This window comes from Apostichopus japonicus, chromosome 17 (assembly GCF_037975245.1).
Source record: "Apostichopus japonicus isolate 1M-3 chromosome 17, ASM3797524v1, whole genome shotgun sequence".
NCBI classification, from domain to species: domain Eukaryota; kingdom Metazoa; phylum Echinodermata; class Holothuroidea; order Aspidochirotida; family Stichopodidae; genus Apostichopus; species Apostichopus japonicus.
Genome location: NC_092577.1, coordinates 34,476,286 through 34,488,920, shown reverse-complemented (window position 1 = coordinate 34,488,920; position 12,635 = coordinate 34,476,286). Strand labels below are relative to the sequence as shown.

At 41.4% G+C, this 12,635-nt stretch overlaps 1 protein-coding gene and 62 non-coding genes across 63 annotated transcripts in view; 62 read left to right on the top strand and 1 right to left on the bottom strand.

Annotated features, from left to right (window-relative positions):
• Positions 1 to 114: 114 nt before the first annotated feature.
• Positions 115 to 12,635, bottom strand: part of LOC139984856 (uncharacterized) — a 32,647-nt gene continuing 20,126 nt past the window's right edge. Inside the window, exons 13-18 of the mRNA XM_071998956.1 lie at positions 4,360 to 4,413; positions 4,182 to 4,241; positions 3,372 to 3,425; positions 3,144 to 3,197; positions 2,600 to 2,653; positions 115 to 1,798 (exon numbers count right to left, since the gene is read on the bottom strand). Of these exons, the coding sequence (XP_071855057.1) occupies positions 1,757 to 1,798; positions 2,600 to 2,653; positions 3,144 to 3,197; positions 3,372 to 3,425; positions 4,182 to 4,241; positions 4,360 to 4,413 (318 nt within the window). The 3' untranslated portion in view covers positions 115 to 1,756. The remainder of the gene's footprint in view (positions 1,799 to 2,599; positions 2,654 to 3,143; positions 3,198 to 3,371; positions 3,426 to 4,181; positions 4,242 to 4,359; positions 4,414 to 12,635) is intronic.
• On the top strand, positions 4,734 to 4,806 carry Trnai-aau (transfer RNA isoleucine (anticodon AAU)). The gene has a single exon. It is a non-coding gene; the product is annotated as a tRNA-Ile (tRNA).
• On the top strand, positions 4,818 to 4,890 carry Trnak-cuu (transfer RNA lysine (anticodon CUU)). The gene has a single exon. It is a non-coding gene; the product is annotated as a tRNA-Lys (tRNA).
• Positions 4,990 to 5,062, top strand: Trnai-aau (transfer RNA isoleucine (anticodon AAU)). The gene has a single exon. It is a non-coding gene; the product is annotated as a tRNA-Ile (tRNA).
• Positions 5,074 to 5,146, top strand: Trnak-cuu (transfer RNA lysine (anticodon CUU)). Its single transcript has one exon. It is a non-coding gene; the product is annotated as a tRNA-Lys (tRNA).
• Positions 5,247 to 5,319, top strand: Trnai-aau (transfer RNA isoleucine (anticodon AAU)). Its single transcript has one exon. It is a non-coding gene; the product is annotated as a tRNA-Ile (tRNA).
• On the top strand, positions 5,331 to 5,403 carry Trnat-cgu (transfer RNA threonine (anticodon CGU)). The gene has a single exon. It is a non-coding gene; the product is annotated as a tRNA-Thr (tRNA).
• Positions 5,503 to 5,575, top strand: Trnai-aau (transfer RNA isoleucine (anticodon AAU)). The gene has a single exon. It is a non-coding gene; the product is annotated as a tRNA-Ile (tRNA).
• Positions 5,587 to 5,659, top strand: Trnak-cuu (transfer RNA lysine (anticodon CUU)). Its single transcript has one exon. It is a non-coding gene; the product is annotated as a tRNA-Lys (tRNA).
• Positions 5,760 to 5,832, top strand: Trnai-aau (transfer RNA isoleucine (anticodon AAU)). Its single transcript has one exon. It is a non-coding gene; the product is annotated as a tRNA-Ile (tRNA).
• Positions 5,844 to 5,916, top strand: Trnak-cuu (transfer RNA lysine (anticodon CUU)). Its single transcript has one exon. It is a non-coding gene; the product is annotated as a tRNA-Lys (tRNA).
• On the top strand, positions 6,017 to 6,089 carry Trnai-aau (transfer RNA isoleucine (anticodon AAU)). The gene has a single exon. It is a non-coding gene; the product is annotated as a tRNA-Ile (tRNA).
• Positions 6,101 to 6,173, top strand: Trnak-cuu (transfer RNA lysine (anticodon CUU)). The gene has a single exon. It is a non-coding gene; the product is annotated as a tRNA-Lys (tRNA).
• Positions 6,274 to 6,346, top strand: Trnai-aau (transfer RNA isoleucine (anticodon AAU)). Its single transcript has one exon. It is a non-coding gene; the product is annotated as a tRNA-Ile (tRNA).
• Positions 6,358 to 6,430, top strand: Trnat-cgu (transfer RNA threonine (anticodon CGU)). Its single transcript has one exon. It is a non-coding gene; the product is annotated as a tRNA-Thr (tRNA).
• Positions 6,531 to 6,603, top strand: Trnai-aau (transfer RNA isoleucine (anticodon AAU)). The gene has a single exon. It is a non-coding gene; the product is annotated as a tRNA-Ile (tRNA).
• Trnak-cuu (transfer RNA lysine (anticodon CUU)) lies at positions 6,615 to 6,687 on the top strand. The gene has a single exon. It is a non-coding gene; the product is annotated as a tRNA-Lys (tRNA).
• Positions 6,787 to 6,859, top strand: Trnai-aau (transfer RNA isoleucine (anticodon AAU)). The gene has a single exon. It is a non-coding gene; the product is annotated as a tRNA-Ile (tRNA).
• On the top strand, positions 6,871 to 6,943 carry Trnak-cuu (transfer RNA lysine (anticodon CUU)). Its single transcript has one exon. It is a non-coding gene; the product is annotated as a tRNA-Lys (tRNA).
• On the top strand, positions 7,044 to 7,116 carry Trnai-aau (transfer RNA isoleucine (anticodon AAU)). Its single transcript has one exon. It is a non-coding gene; the product is annotated as a tRNA-Ile (tRNA).
• On the top strand, positions 7,128 to 7,200 carry Trnak-cuu (transfer RNA lysine (anticodon CUU)). The gene has a single exon. It is a non-coding gene; the product is annotated as a tRNA-Lys (tRNA).
• Trnai-aau (transfer RNA isoleucine (anticodon AAU)) lies at positions 7,301 to 7,373 on the top strand. The gene has a single exon. It is a non-coding gene; the product is annotated as a tRNA-Ile (tRNA).
• Positions 7,385 to 7,457, top strand: Trnak-cuu (transfer RNA lysine (anticodon CUU)). Its single transcript has one exon. It is a non-coding gene; the product is annotated as a tRNA-Lys (tRNA).
• On the top strand, positions 7,558 to 7,630 carry Trnai-aau (transfer RNA isoleucine (anticodon AAU)). The gene has a single exon. It is a non-coding gene; the product is annotated as a tRNA-Ile (tRNA).
• Trnak-cuu (transfer RNA lysine (anticodon CUU)) lies at positions 7,642 to 7,714 on the top strand. Its single transcript has one exon. It is a non-coding gene; the product is annotated as a tRNA-Lys (tRNA).
• Positions 7,815 to 7,887, top strand: Trnai-aau (transfer RNA isoleucine (anticodon AAU)). The gene has a single exon. It is a non-coding gene; the product is annotated as a tRNA-Ile (tRNA).
• Trnak-cuu (transfer RNA lysine (anticodon CUU)) lies at positions 7,899 to 7,971 on the top strand. Its single transcript has one exon. It is a non-coding gene; the product is annotated as a tRNA-Lys (tRNA).
• On the top strand, positions 8,072 to 8,144 carry Trnai-aau (transfer RNA isoleucine (anticodon AAU)). The gene has a single exon. It is a non-coding gene; the product is annotated as a tRNA-Ile (tRNA).
• Positions 8,156 to 8,228, top strand: Trnak-cuu (transfer RNA lysine (anticodon CUU)). Its single transcript has one exon. It is a non-coding gene; the product is annotated as a tRNA-Lys (tRNA).
• Trnai-aau (transfer RNA isoleucine (anticodon AAU)) lies at positions 8,328 to 8,400 on the top strand. Its single transcript has one exon. It is a non-coding gene; the product is annotated as a tRNA-Ile (tRNA).
• On the top strand, positions 8,412 to 8,484 carry Trnak-cuu (transfer RNA lysine (anticodon CUU)). The gene has a single exon. It is a non-coding gene; the product is annotated as a tRNA-Lys (tRNA).
• On the top strand, positions 8,586 to 8,658 carry Trnai-aau (transfer RNA isoleucine (anticodon AAU)). The gene has a single exon. It is a non-coding gene; the product is annotated as a tRNA-Ile (tRNA).
• Positions 8,670 to 8,742, top strand: Trnak-cuu (transfer RNA lysine (anticodon CUU)). Its single transcript has one exon. It is a non-coding gene; the product is annotated as a tRNA-Lys (tRNA).
• Positions 8,843 to 8,915, top strand: Trnai-aau (transfer RNA isoleucine (anticodon AAU)). Its single transcript has one exon. It is a non-coding gene; the product is annotated as a tRNA-Ile (tRNA).
• On the top strand, positions 8,927 to 8,999 carry Trnak-cuu (transfer RNA lysine (anticodon CUU)). The gene has a single exon. It is a non-coding gene; the product is annotated as a tRNA-Lys (tRNA).
• Trnai-aau (transfer RNA isoleucine (anticodon AAU)) lies at positions 9,100 to 9,172 on the top strand. Its single transcript has one exon. It is a non-coding gene; the product is annotated as a tRNA-Ile (tRNA).
• On the top strand, positions 9,184 to 9,256 carry Trnak-cuu (transfer RNA lysine (anticodon CUU)). The gene has a single exon. It is a non-coding gene; the product is annotated as a tRNA-Lys (tRNA).
• Positions 9,357 to 9,429, top strand: Trnai-aau (transfer RNA isoleucine (anticodon AAU)). Its single transcript has one exon. It is a non-coding gene; the product is annotated as a tRNA-Ile (tRNA).
• On the top strand, positions 9,441 to 9,513 carry Trnak-cuu (transfer RNA lysine (anticodon CUU)). Its single transcript has one exon. It is a non-coding gene; the product is annotated as a tRNA-Lys (tRNA).
• Positions 9,614 to 9,686, top strand: Trnai-aau (transfer RNA isoleucine (anticodon AAU)). The gene has a single exon. It is a non-coding gene; the product is annotated as a tRNA-Ile (tRNA).
• On the top strand, positions 9,698 to 9,770 carry Trnak-cuu (transfer RNA lysine (anticodon CUU)). The gene has a single exon. It is a non-coding gene; the product is annotated as a tRNA-Lys (tRNA).
• On the top strand, positions 9,871 to 9,943 carry Trnai-aau (transfer RNA isoleucine (anticodon AAU)). Its single transcript has one exon. It is a non-coding gene; the product is annotated as a tRNA-Ile (tRNA).
• Positions 9,955 to 10,027, top strand: Trnak-cuu (transfer RNA lysine (anticodon CUU)). The gene has a single exon. It is a non-coding gene; the product is annotated as a tRNA-Lys (tRNA).
• On the top strand, positions 10,128 to 10,200 carry Trnai-aau (transfer RNA isoleucine (anticodon AAU)). Its single transcript has one exon. It is a non-coding gene; the product is annotated as a tRNA-Ile (tRNA).
• Trnak-cuu (transfer RNA lysine (anticodon CUU)) lies at positions 10,212 to 10,284 on the top strand. The gene has a single exon. It is a non-coding gene; the product is annotated as a tRNA-Lys (tRNA).
• On the top strand, positions 10,384 to 10,456 carry Trnai-aau (transfer RNA isoleucine (anticodon AAU)). Its single transcript has one exon. It is a non-coding gene; the product is annotated as a tRNA-Ile (tRNA).
• Positions 10,468 to 10,540, top strand: Trnak-cuu (transfer RNA lysine (anticodon CUU)). Its single transcript has one exon. It is a non-coding gene; the product is annotated as a tRNA-Lys (tRNA).
• Positions 10,642 to 10,714, top strand: Trnai-aau (transfer RNA isoleucine (anticodon AAU)). The gene has a single exon. It is a non-coding gene; the product is annotated as a tRNA-Ile (tRNA).
• Positions 10,726 to 10,798, top strand: Trnak-cuu (transfer RNA lysine (anticodon CUU)). Its single transcript has one exon. It is a non-coding gene; the product is annotated as a tRNA-Lys (tRNA).
• Positions 10,899 to 10,971, top strand: Trnai-aau (transfer RNA isoleucine (anticodon AAU)). Its single transcript has one exon. It is a non-coding gene; the product is annotated as a tRNA-Ile (tRNA).
• On the top strand, positions 10,983 to 11,055 carry Trnak-cuu (transfer RNA lysine (anticodon CUU)). Its single transcript has one exon. It is a non-coding gene; the product is annotated as a tRNA-Lys (tRNA).
• Positions 11,156 to 11,228, top strand: Trnai-aau (transfer RNA isoleucine (anticodon AAU)). Its single transcript has one exon. It is a non-coding gene; the product is annotated as a tRNA-Ile (tRNA).
• Positions 11,240 to 11,312, top strand: Trnak-cuu (transfer RNA lysine (anticodon CUU)). The gene has a single exon. It is a non-coding gene; the product is annotated as a tRNA-Lys (tRNA).
• Trnai-aau (transfer RNA isoleucine (anticodon AAU)) lies at positions 11,413 to 11,485 on the top strand. The gene has a single exon. It is a non-coding gene; the product is annotated as a tRNA-Ile (tRNA).
• Trnak-cuu (transfer RNA lysine (anticodon CUU)) lies at positions 11,497 to 11,569 on the top strand. Its single transcript has one exon. It is a non-coding gene; the product is annotated as a tRNA-Lys (tRNA).
• Positions 11,670 to 11,742, top strand: Trnai-aau (transfer RNA isoleucine (anticodon AAU)). Its single transcript has one exon. It is a non-coding gene; the product is annotated as a tRNA-Ile (tRNA).
• Trnak-cuu (transfer RNA lysine (anticodon CUU)) lies at positions 11,754 to 11,826 on the top strand. The gene has a single exon. It is a non-coding gene; the product is annotated as a tRNA-Lys (tRNA).
• On the top strand, positions 11,927 to 11,999 carry Trnai-aau (transfer RNA isoleucine (anticodon AAU)). The gene has a single exon. It is a non-coding gene; the product is annotated as a tRNA-Ile (tRNA).
• Trnak-cuu (transfer RNA lysine (anticodon CUU)) lies at positions 12,011 to 12,083 on the top strand. Its single transcript has one exon. It is a non-coding gene; the product is annotated as a tRNA-Lys (tRNA).
• Trnai-aau (transfer RNA isoleucine (anticodon AAU)) lies at positions 12,184 to 12,256 on the top strand. The gene has a single exon. It is a non-coding gene; the product is annotated as a tRNA-Ile (tRNA).
• Trnak-cuu (transfer RNA lysine (anticodon CUU)) lies at positions 12,268 to 12,340 on the top strand. Its single transcript has one exon. It is a non-coding gene; the product is annotated as a tRNA-Lys (tRNA).
• Positions 12,440 to 12,512, top strand: Trnai-aau (transfer RNA isoleucine (anticodon AAU)). Its single transcript has one exon. It is a non-coding gene; the product is annotated as a tRNA-Ile (tRNA).
• On the top strand, positions 12,524 to 12,596 carry Trnak-cuu (transfer RNA lysine (anticodon CUU)). Its single transcript has one exon. It is a non-coding gene; the product is annotated as a tRNA-Lys (tRNA).

Below are 12,635 nucleotides of genomic sequence, written 5' to 3'. Positions count from 1 at the left end.
AGCTGAAATTTGATGAAAGTGCCAAAAGGCGAAAGAATAATTTTTATAAATTACGACGACTTCTCAGGGGTCATTACAACTGAAAAACAAAAATCAATGTATACAAAATGTGGATAAAATTAATTCTCTTTATTTGTCATCATGAATAAAGCAGATAAATAACCGTATGTTAATCCCAAATTAATAAAAAGCAAAATTTCCAAAAGAATTCTAAAACCTTTTTGTCTCCGGCAAGCTTGATGGAATAAATTACAAGCAGTAAACCTGAACAATATAAATGCAGGGATGCTTTACCCAAAACTAATTTCTTTGTTTCCTTTTTATTGGAGGTTGTTTTGTTTCAGATTTCTGTTAAACAAGCTTCCCAAGGTCTGTACTTAATGTAACTACATGATTTACAATTAAAAGGTCGGTTTAATGAAGAAACTAAAACAAAACTAAAAACAGATAGCAAGAACAGAACAACAAGTCACTCGACATTGCAACGGAGCGTATGGCAGTAGCAGACGAGGCCGAGTATACAGAATATTAATAGGCGCCGTTTGCTCGCTACAAGTGGAACCGTAAGTGTTTCCGAGGGTGTCATGGTTCTTAAAGAAAAAAAACATGACAAGCGAGCATGTCATCATTTGCATAACAGATTATTCATTGGACAGCGAAGTAGAATTTCGCATCATTTGAATTCAAATGAAATGACTTGATTTGTAGATGTTTTTTTTTTTGCTGCAGTAAGTCTGCCTATCAAAAATATTAAATTCAAAATGTCAGTTTAGAAGAAATGTGTATATTATAGAGATAAAAGGAATATAGGCTATATATATATAATTGATCAGACAATAACCTGTCTATATAAAGGTAGAAAATAACAACAAAATTATTTGCAAGTTTTGCAGACTTTCTGGGAATAAAATTGACGTAAAGTTCCCAAAAGTTAATCTATTGATTCGACTATACTACAAAACGAAGGGGGTTTAAGGAACGCCAAAAAGGTCAACAACCCAAAATGATGATGTGCCGAGTTGAAATTGAAACCACCGATCGCATTGTATTCTTCAAATTACTTAAAGCCGTATAAAACTGTATTCTCATAATTTAAATGAGAAACAGGTGAACATTTTAGATAAATTATCACAATGTTTACAGTTGAAAAATTATGCCAACAGTTCGTCATTCAGAACTAAATCAAACAATAGAAATTGAAATAATAAAGTAAAAAACTTTCTCACTTACTAAAGTGTGTATAGCGATCTGGAAGCAGTCGATTCTACAAAAGCACAACAACGTCGTCATTCACTCTCTTACGTGGCAGAGATTGCATAGATGCAGATAAATGACGTCACACTAAACCCTCCCATCATATTTAAAAAGCATAATGGATGATATATTGCCATATTCAAGATGACGTGGCAATTTTGTGCACTATATTCTTAGTAGCTAATAATAGTGAAATATGAAGCAATATTTACAAAATTTTATTTTACATGCACTTAAGACGCATTTTACGTGACATAACTACTAGGTATAAACTCCGTCACTTTATAATAATTTGTTAGGGGCCTAATAAGGCATCACGATTTATTGACGTACAGTATGTAGGGAGTCCAGCGAAATTTCTCCATATTTTTCACTAAATGTGAAGCAATTATTGTCATTTAATAACAAAAATATTTGACTTGGTTAGGCCTTTTGTAGTCGCTATGTATCCTTCTTTAGTTCGTGCGGTTTCTGAGAGAAACGTTGAAATCTGATTCTCTCTTTAATGTGTCAGGCGCAGTTTGATGTAGGCTAACTGTCCGATCTGTATGTAAAGTAAATGTGATATGTAAAGATAAACAACGATATAAAGATAAAGAAAAATAGAAATTCAGCTATAGATTTAAACAGATGGCGCTATAGTGATATACGACTGTAGAGATATGCAGGTATAGAGATGTAAGAACTCTTGATTAGAGGGCGCAATGCCACTTTCTAACATGAAAGAGTGACACTTGGTTTTAAAGGTGCAGACATACGTCATAATAGAATCTATATCAACCCGTCCAATTGTTCTCCTTAATGAAAAAATGCCGCAAAGCAGAAGGAAATAACATTTTTTTTTCGATATGGTATCAAACAAGATCTGGCTTTTTTGGTGTTAACATTGGGAAAATTGAGGCAATTTTAAACCACTTCAGAGGCTTCCAAGAGAACAGAACGAAAATCGATTGTTGATGATTAAAGAGACGAAAACTTCGGAATCGCATAGTTAAAAGAACGTCTTCATGGTCATGAGACGGAAATTGAAGGTGCCTTGGATGGTCAACGTGTCAGCTATCCAAATGAGAGATAGTGTTTAGCTAGTGAGACCTTCTACAAGGACTTACGCTCGTAAAGTCAAAGAATAACTTGTTTGGGACGAACAAGATGTTTTTGTCGAATCTATATTCAACAATTTTCATAGCGACATAATTCTTCTGTTCTTTTACACCGGTTGAATTACAAAGTTAATTAGGAAATCCTCCAACCCTTCCACCCTCCCATTCACTTCTTACCCTCTAATATACCTTCTAAAAGTTTCCATGTCCACACAAAGACAAGTATAGGGGGACATTAAACCTACCAGTTTCAGATGTTTTAATGCGTCGATTTCGGAGACAAATTGGTCTTTTCTGATCTGTAAGAGAATTTTAAAACATGAAAGTAAATATAGGATTGGCCAGGTGGTGAATAGATTTATGAACTCCAGAGCGCATGCTCAGTCTTAACAAGAAAATCGTAACTGATAACCACAGACAATCCTTCCTGAAAATTTAATTATATATAGCGGGTTGAAGAAGTCTCCTCTTAATCATGAAAAATAGAAGCACTCCAACATCTAACGTATTCTCTAATGTAAAATGACGACACTTGGAAACCGTTTTTATGATGATCCAATAGGCGTTCCATACAGTATACCAGCTGACAATTTTTATTGCCAAACGATTTCTGAATTTAATTATACTAACATTACTTATAGGCTTGAAAGTTACACTGTTACTGTTGATCATATTTAAACGCTAACTAAATATTGTAAAATATTAGCATGTTTCTTCTTAAGATAAATCAAAGAATTAAGATAGTATTTCACACATGGTACGTATGCTCCATGCAGTAATACGGCTCACCTCTTTGCGTTCTTTCATGCCAGTGATGATTTCGACGTAGTAATCAGCGGGTAACTAAGAGATGGAAACATCAAGAATAGAAAACAAAGATAAGTTAAGGAGTTTATAGAATAGGAGGAAAATGAAAATATAGCTCATATCGTCGACTTTAAAAATATATATATATACATATATTGAGGCGTTATTTTCAAAACAAACGTTTTGTTGACGGAAAGTGATCAGAAATACCTGTGCTTTAATTATCAGATGACGACATATCTGAAACAACTGTGACGTCGTTATCTGTAAAGAAAAGAAGAGCGAATATAAACATATACATTATATATACATCATATGGTTATATATATTTATATAAATATATATATATTATATATTTTATATATATATATATGTATATATGTATATATATATATATATAAATATATATATATATATATATATATATATATATATATATATATATATATATATATATATATATATATATATATATATATATATATATATATATATATACATATATTTATATATTTATGAGCGACATGTCCCTGTATATATGAGAGACGTTTCCTTGGATCAACTTATAAGACGTTCACAAGGTGTAACTCCACGAAAGGGTAAATATTACAGTGTATAGCAACCATATTTCACACCATAGAAGGGTTGACGATTGCTCGTAGATTTTAGGAAGTGGTGTCAAGCTATTCATGTAGGTTGATTAATTGAAATACTTGATTACTGAAAAGAAAAATATATAAAATGTATCACTAACCTTATATATATATATATATATATATATATATATATTTATATATATATATATATATATATATATATATATATATATATATATATATATCGTCCCTACCCCACCCCCTCCATATAAATACATTATATATATATATATATATATATATATATATATATATATATATATATATATATATATATATATATATATATATATATATATATATATATCGTCCCTACCCCACCCCCTCCATATAAATACATTGAGGATGATAAACAAAAGAATACCTTTTGAAATCGGACAAGTTGACGAACATCTTCTAGGAAACTGATCGATTCTGCGTGATCCTGGTATAATGAAAAACAGATCAAATATCAATTGTTCAATCGATTGTATTGTATATTTGTGAAGACGATCCTGCTATCTAACATTCAATCATACAAAATATAGCAGCATTTCACTTACCTGAATTGCATCACCAGCGCTTAGTATCATATGAAAGCATGTTTCATCATCTATCTGAAAATGAAATCGAAAGAGATCAGTAACAATAATTTTCTGTATAATGCTTTTCAGTCCCTCATCACAAACCAATCAATCAACTAAATATTATATGCAAGCAAACCAAAGGTATATGTGGCTTTCCCTTGGTGGCATTGATGTGATCCAGCCCCATACCGAGTCATCTTAATAGCCCGGCAAGCTCAGTCGGTAGGAGGGTCGTGGGTTCGAACCCCACGTTGGGAGATCTTTTCAGTATCTAGAAAAGATGTTAAAACTTTTTAAAACGAAAGTAAACACTAATGATTTGTGTGCATTCCTCGTATTGTTGTTCAGGTGGTCGGTTAGCTCAGTCGGTAGAGCACCGTGCTAATAACGCGGCGGTCATGGGTTCGAGCCCCATACTGACCAATCAATCAATCGCCCGGCTAGCTCAGTCGGTAGAGCATGAGACTCTTAATCTCAGGGTCGTGGGTTCGAGCCCCACGTTGGGCGATCTTTTCATTCTTTTAATAATCCTTCTTTTCTTTGTCTTTTGAAAAAATATCGTAAACCCTCGCAATATATGTGATTTCTTCTTAGTGTTGTTCAGGTGGTCGGTTAGCTCAGTCGGTAAAGCACCGTGCTAATAACGCGGCGGTCATGGGTTCGAGCCCCATACTGACCAATCAATCAATCGCCCGGCTAGCTCAGTCGGTAGAGCATGAGACTCTTAATCTCAGGGTCGTGGGTTCGAGCCCCACGTTGGGCGATCTTTTCATTCTTTTAATAATCCTTCTTTTCTTTGCCTTTTGAAAAAATATTTGTAAGCCCTCGCAGTATATGTGATTTCTTCTTAGTGTTGTTTAGGTGGTCGGTTAGCTCAGTCGGTAGAGCACCGTGCTAATAACGCGGCGGTCATGGGTTCGAGCCCCATACTGACCAATCAATCAATCGCCCGGCTAGCTCAGTCGGTAGAGCATGAGACTCGTAATCTCAGGGTCGTGGGTTCGAGCCCCACGTTGGGCGATCTTTTCATTCTTTTAATAATCCTTCCTTTCTTTGCCTTTTGAAAAAATATCGTAAACCCTCGCAATATATGTGATTTCTTCTTAGTGTTGTTCAGGTGGTCAGTTAGCTCAGTCGGTAGAGCACCGTGCTAATAACGCGGCGGTCATGGGTTCGAGCCCCATACTGACCAATCAATCAATCGCCCGGCTAGCTCAGTCGGTAGAGCATGAGACTCTTAATCTCAGGGTCGTGGGTTCGAGCCCCACGTTGGGCGATCTTTTCATTCTTTTAATAATCCTTCCTTTCTTTGCCTTTTGAAAAAATATTTGTAAGCCCTCGCAATATATGTGATTTCTTCTTAGTGTTGTTCAGGTGGTCGGTTAGCTCAGTCGGTAGAGCACCGTGCTAATAACGCGGCGGTCATGGGTTCGAGCCCCATACTGACCAATCAATCAATCGCCCGGCTAGCTCAGTCGGTAGAGCATGAGACTCTTAATCTCAGGGTCGTGGGTTCGAGCCCCACGTTGGGCGATCTTTTCATTCCTTTAATAATCCTTCTTTTCTTTGCCTTTTGAAAAAATATTTGTAAGCCCTCGCAATATATGTGATTTCTTCTTAGTGTTGTTCAGGTGGTCGGTTAGCTCAGTCGGTAGAGCACCGTGCTAATAACGCGGCGGTCATGGGTTCGAGCCCCATACTGACCAATCAATCAATCGCCCGGCTAGCTCAGTCGGTAGAGCATGAGACTCTTAATCTCAGGGTCGTGGGTTCGAGCCCCACGTTGGGCGATCTTTTCATTCCTTTAATAATCCTTCTTTTCTTTGCCTTTTGAAAAAATATTTGTAAGCCCTCGCAATATATGTGATTTCTTCTTAGTGTTGTTCAGGTGGTCGGTTAGCTCAGTCGGTAGAGCACCGTGCTAATAACGCGGCGGTCATGGGTTCGAGCCCCATACTGACCAATCAATCAATCGCCCGGCTAGCTCAGTCGGTAGAGCATGAGACTCGTAATCTCAGGGTCGTGGGCTCGAGCCCCACGTTGGGCGATCTTTTCATTCCTTTAATAATCCTTCTTTTCTTTGCCTTTTGAAAAAATATTTGTAAGCTCTCGCAATATATGTGATTTCTTCTTAGTGTTGTTCAGGTGGTCGGTTAGCTCAGTCGGTAGAGCACCGTGCTAATAACGCGGCGGTCATGGGTTCGAGCCCCATACTGACCAATCAATCAATCGCCCGGCTAGCTCAGTCGGTAGAGCATGAGACTCTTAATCTCAGGGTCGTGGGTTCGAGCCCCACGTTGGGCGATCTTTTCATTCTTTTAATAATCCTTCCTTTCTTTGCCTTTTGAAAAAATATCGTAAACCCTCGCAATATATGTGATTTCTTCTTAGTGTTGTTCAGGTGGTCAGTTAGCTCAGTCGGTAGAGCACCGTGCTAATAACGCGGCGGTCATGGGTTCGAGCCCCATACTGACCAATCAATCAATCGCCCGGCTAGCTCAGTCGGTAGAGCATGAGACTCTTAATCTCAGGGTCGTGGGTTCGAGCCCCACGTTGGGCGATTTTTTCATTCTTTTAATAATCCTTCCTTTCTTTGCCTTTTGAAAAAATATTTGTAAGCCCTCGCAATATATGTGATTTCTTCTTAGTGTTGTTCAGGTGGTCGGTTAGCTCAGTCGGTAGAGCACCGTGCTAATAACGCGGCGGTCATGGGTTCGAGCCCCATACTGACCAATCAATCAATCGCCCGGCTAGCTCAGTCGGTAGAGCATGAGACTCTTAATCTCAGGGTCGTGGGTTCGAGCCCCACGTTGGGCGATCTTTTCATTCTTTTAATAATCCTTCTTTTCTTTGCCCTTTGAAAAAATATTCGTAAGCCCTCGCAATATATGTGATTTCTTCTTAGTGTTGTTCAGGTGGTCGGTTAGCTCAGTCGGTAGAGCACCGTGCTAATAACGCGGCGGTCATGGGTTCGAGCCCCATACTGACCAATCAATCAATCGCCCGGCTAGCTCAGTCGGTAGAGCATGAGACTCTTAATCTCAGGGTCGTGGGTTCGAGCCCCACGTTGGGCGATCTTTCATTCTTTTTATTAATCCTTCTTTTCTTTGCCCTTTGAAAAAATATTCGTAAGCCCTCGCAATATATGTGATTTCTTCTTAGTGTTGTTTAGGTGGTCGGTTAGCTCAGCCGGTAGAGTACCGTGCTAATAACGCGGCGGTCATGGGTTCGAGCCCCATACTGACCAATCAATCAATCGCCCGGCTAGCTCAGTCGGTAGAGCATGAGACTCTTAATCTCAGGGTCGTGGGTTCGAGCCCCACGTTGGGCGATCTTTTCATTCCTTTAATAATCCTTCTTTTCTTTGCCTTTTGAAAAAATATTTGTAAGCCCTCGCAATATATGTGATTTCTTCTTAGTGTTGTTCAGGTGGTCGGTTAGCTCAGTCGGTAGAGCACCGTGCTAATAACGCGGCGGTCATGGGTTCGAGCCCCATACTGACCAATCAATCAATCGCCCGGCTAGCTCAGTCGGTAGAGCATGAGACTCTTAATCTCAGGGTCGTGGGTTCGAGCCCCACGTTGGGCGATCTTTTCATTCTTTTAATAATCCTTCTTTTCTTTGCCTTTTGCAAAAATATTTGTAAGCCCTCGCAATATATGTGATTTCTTCTTAGTGTTGTTCAGGTGGTCAGTTAGCTCAGTCGGTAGAGCACCGTGCTAATAACGCGGCGGTCATGGGTTCGAGCCCCATACTGACCAATCAATCATTCGCCCGGCTAGCTCAGTCGGTAGAGCATGAGACTCTTAATCTCAGGGTCGTGGGTTCGAGCCCCACGTTGGGCGATCTTTTCATTCTTTTAATAATCCTTCCTTTCTTTGCCTTTTGAAAAAATATCGTAAACCCTCGCAATATATGTGATTTCTTCTTAGTGTTGTTCAGGTGGTCAGTTAGCTCAGTCGGTAGAGCACCGTGCTAATAACGCGGCGGTCATGGGTTCGAGCCCCATACTGACCAATCAATCAATCGCCCGGCTAGCTCAGTCGGTAGAGCATGAGACTCTTAATCTCAGGGTCGTGGGTTCGAGCCCCACGTTGGGCGATCTTTTCATTCTTTTAATAATCCTTCTTTTCTTTGCCTTTTGAAAAAAATATTTGTAAGCCCTCGCAATATATGTGATTTCTTCTTAGTGTTGTTCAGGTGGTCGGTTAGCTCAGTCGGTAGAGCACCGTGCTAATAACGCGGCGGTCATGGGTTCGAGCCCCATACTGACCAATCAATCAATCGCCCGGCTAGCTCAGTCGGTAGAGCATGAGACTCTTAATCTCAGGGTCGTGGGTTCGAGCCCCACGTTGGGCGATCTTTCATTCTTTTTATTAATCCTTCTTTTCTTTGCCCTTTGAAAAAATATTCGTAAGCCCTCGCAATATATGTGATTTCTTCTTAGTGTTGTTCAGGTGGTCGGTTAGCTCAGTCGGTAGAGCACCGTGCTAATAACGCGGCGGTCATGGGTTCGAGCCCCATACTGACCAATCAATCAATCGCCCGGCTAGCTCAGTCGGTAGAGCATGAGACTCTTAATCTCAGGGTCGTGGGTTCGAGCCCCACGTTGGGCGATCTTTTCATTCCTTTAATAATCCTTCTTTTCTTTGCCTTTTGAAAAAATATTTGTAAGCCCTCGCAATATATGTGATTTCTTCTTAGTGTTGTTCAGGTGGTCGGTTAGCTCAGTCGGTAGAGCACCGTGCTAATAACGCGGCGGTCATGGGTTCGAGCCCCATACTGACCAATCAATCAATCGCCCGGCTAGCTCAGTCGGTAGAGCATGAGACTCTTAATCTCAGGGTCGTGGGTTCGAGCCCCACGTTGGGCGATCTTTTCATTCTTTTAATAATCCTTCTTTTCTTTGCCCTTTGAAAAAATATTCGTAAGCCCTCGCAATATATGTGATTTCTTCTTAGTGTTGTTCAGGTGGTCGGTTAGCTCAGTCGGTAGAGCACCGTGCTAATAACGCGGCGGTCATGGGTTCGAGCCCCATACTGACCAATCAATCAATCGCCCGGCTAGCTCAGTCGGTAGAGCATGAGACTCTTAATCTCAGGGTCGTGGGTTCGAGCCCCACGTTGGGCGATCTTTCATTCTTTTTATTAATCCTTCTTTTCTTTGCCCTTTGAAAAAATATTCGTAAGCCCTCGCAATATATGTGATTTCTTCTTAGTGTTGTTTAGGTGGTCGGTTAGCTCAGCCGGTAGAGCACCGTGCTAATAACGCGGCGGTCATGGGTTCGAGCCCCATACTGACCAATCAATCAATCGCCCGGCTAGCTCAGTCGGTAGAGCATGAGACTCTTAATCTCAGGGTCGTGGGTTCGAGCCCCACGTTGGGCGATCTTTTCATTCCTTTAATATTCCTTCTTTTCTTTGCCTTTTGAAAAAATATTTGTAAGCCCTCGCAATATATGTGATTTCTTCTTAGTGTTGTTCAGGTGGTCGGTTAGCTCAGTCGGTAGAGCACCGTGCTAATAACGCGGCGGTCATGGGTTCGAGCCCCATACTGACCAATCAATCAATCGCCCGGCTAGCTCAGTCGGTAGAGCATGAGACTCTTAATCTCAGGGTCGTGGGTTCGAGCCCCACGTTGGGCGATCTTTTCATTCTTTTAATAATCCTTCTTTTCTTTGCCTTTTGCAAAAATATTTGTAAGCCCTCGCAATATATGTGATTTCTTCTTAGTGTTGTTCAGGTGGTCAGTTAGCTCAGTCGGTAGAGCACCGTGCTAATAACGCGGCGGTCATGGGTTCGAGCCCCATACTGACCAATCAATCATTCGCCCGGCTAGCTCAGTCGGTAGAGCATGAGACTCTTAATCTCAGGGTCGTGGGTTCGAGCCCCACGTTGGGCGATCTTTTCATTCTTTTAATAATCCTTCCTTTCTTTGCCTTTTGAAAAAATATCGTAAACCCTCGCAATATATGTGATTTCTTCTTAGTGTTGTTCAGGTGGTCAGTTAGCTCAGTCGGTAGAGCACCGTGCTAATAACGCGGCGGTCATGGGTTCGAGCCCCATACTGACCAATCAATCAATCGCCCGGCTAGCTCAGTCGGTAGAGCATGAGACTCTTAATCTCAGGGTCGTGGGTTCGAGCCCCACGTTGGGCGATCTTTTCATTCTTTTAATAATCCTTCCTTTCTTTGCCTTTTGAAAAAAATATTTGTAAGCCCTCGCAATATATGTGATTTCTTCTTAGTGTTGTTCAGGTGGTCGGTTAGCTCAGTCGGTAGAGCACCGTGCTAATAACGCGGCGGTCATGGGTTCGAGCCCCATACTGACCAATCAATCAATCGCCCGGCTAGCTCAGTCGGTAGAGCATGAGACTCTTAATCTCAGGGTCGTGGGTTCGAGCCCCACGTTGGGCGATCTTTCATTCTTTTTATTAATCCTTCTTTTCTTTGCCCTTTGAAAAAATATTCGTAAGCCCTCGCAATATATGTGATTTCTTCTTAGTGTTGTTCAGGTGGTCGGTTAGCTCAGTCGGTAGAGCACCGTGCTAATAACGCGGCGGTCATGGGTTCGAGCCCCATACTGACCAATCAATCAATCGCCCGGCTAGCTCAGTCGGTAGAGCATGAGACTCTTAATCTCAGGGTCGTGGGTTCGAGCCCCACGTTGGGCGATCTTTTCATTCCTTTAATAATCCTTCTTTTCTTTGCCTTTTGAAAAAATATTTGTAAGCCCTCGCAATATATGTGATTTCTTCTTAGTGTTGTTCAGGTGGTCGGTTAGCTCAGTCGGTAGAGCACCGTGCTAATAACGCGGCGGTCATGGGTTCGAGCCCCATACTGACCAATCAATCAATCGCCCGGCTAGCTCAGTCGGTAGAGCATGAGACTCTTAATCTCAGGGTCGTGGGTTCGAGCCCCACGTTGGGCGATCTTTTCATTCTTTTAATAATCCTTCTTTTCTTTGCCCTTTGAAAAAATATTCGTAAGCCCTCGCAATATATGTGATTTCTTCTTAGTGTTGTTCAGGTGGTCGGTTAGCTCAGTCGGTAGAGCACCGTGCTAATAACGCGGCGGTCATGGGTTCGAGCCCCATACTGACCAATCAATCAATCGCCCGGCTAGCTCAGTCGGTAGAGCATGAGACTCTTAATCTCAGGGTCGTGGGTTCGAGCCCCACGTTGGGCGATCTTTCATTCTTTTTATTAATCCTTCTTTTCTTTGCCCTTTGAAAAAATATTCGTAAGCCCTCGCAATATATGTGATTTCTTCTTAGTGTTGTTTAGGTGGTCGGTTAGCTCAGCCGTAAGAGTACCGTGCTAATAACGCGGCGGTCATGGGTTCGAGCCCCATACTGACCAATCAATCAATCGCCCGGCTAGCTCAGTCGGTAGAGCATGAGACTCTTAATCTCAGGGTCGTGGGTTCGAGCCCCACGTTGGGCGATCTTTTCATTCCTTTAATAATCCTTCTTTTCTTTGCCTTTTGAAAAAATATTTGTAAGCCCTCGCAATATATGTGATTTCTTCTTAGTGTTGTTCAGGTGGTCGGTTAGCTCAGTCGGTAGAGCACCGTGCTAATAACGCGGCGGTCATGGGTTCGAGCCCCATACTGACCAATCAATCAATCGCCCGGCTAGCTCAGTCGGTAGAGCATGAGACTCTTAATCTCAGGGTCGTGGGTTCGAGCCCCACGTTGGGCGATCTTTTCATTCTTTTAATAATCCTTCTTTTCTTTGCCTTTTGAAAAAATATTTGTAAGCCCTCGCAATATATGTGATTTCTTCTTAGTGTTGTTCAGGTGGTCAGTTAGCTCAGTCGGTAGAGCACCGTGCTAATAACGCGGCGGTCATGGGTTCGAGCCCCATACTGACCAATCAATCATTCGCCCGGCTAGCTCAGTCGGTAGAGCATGAGACTCTTAATCTCAGGGTCGTGGGTTCGAGCCCCACGTTGGGCGATCTTTTCATTCTTTTAATAATCCTTCCTTTCTTTGCCTTTTGAAAAAATATCGTAAACCCTCGCAATATATGTGATTTCTTCTTAGTGTTGTTCAGGTGGTCAGTTAGCTCAGTCGGTAGAGCACCGTGCTAATAACGCGGCGGTCATGGGTTCGAGCCCCATACTGACCAATCAATCAATCGCCCGGCTAGCTCAGTCGGTAGAGCATGAGACTCTTAATCTCAGGGTCGTGGGTTCGAGCCCCACGTTGGGCGATCTTTTCATTCTTTTAATAATCCTTCCTTTCTTTGCCT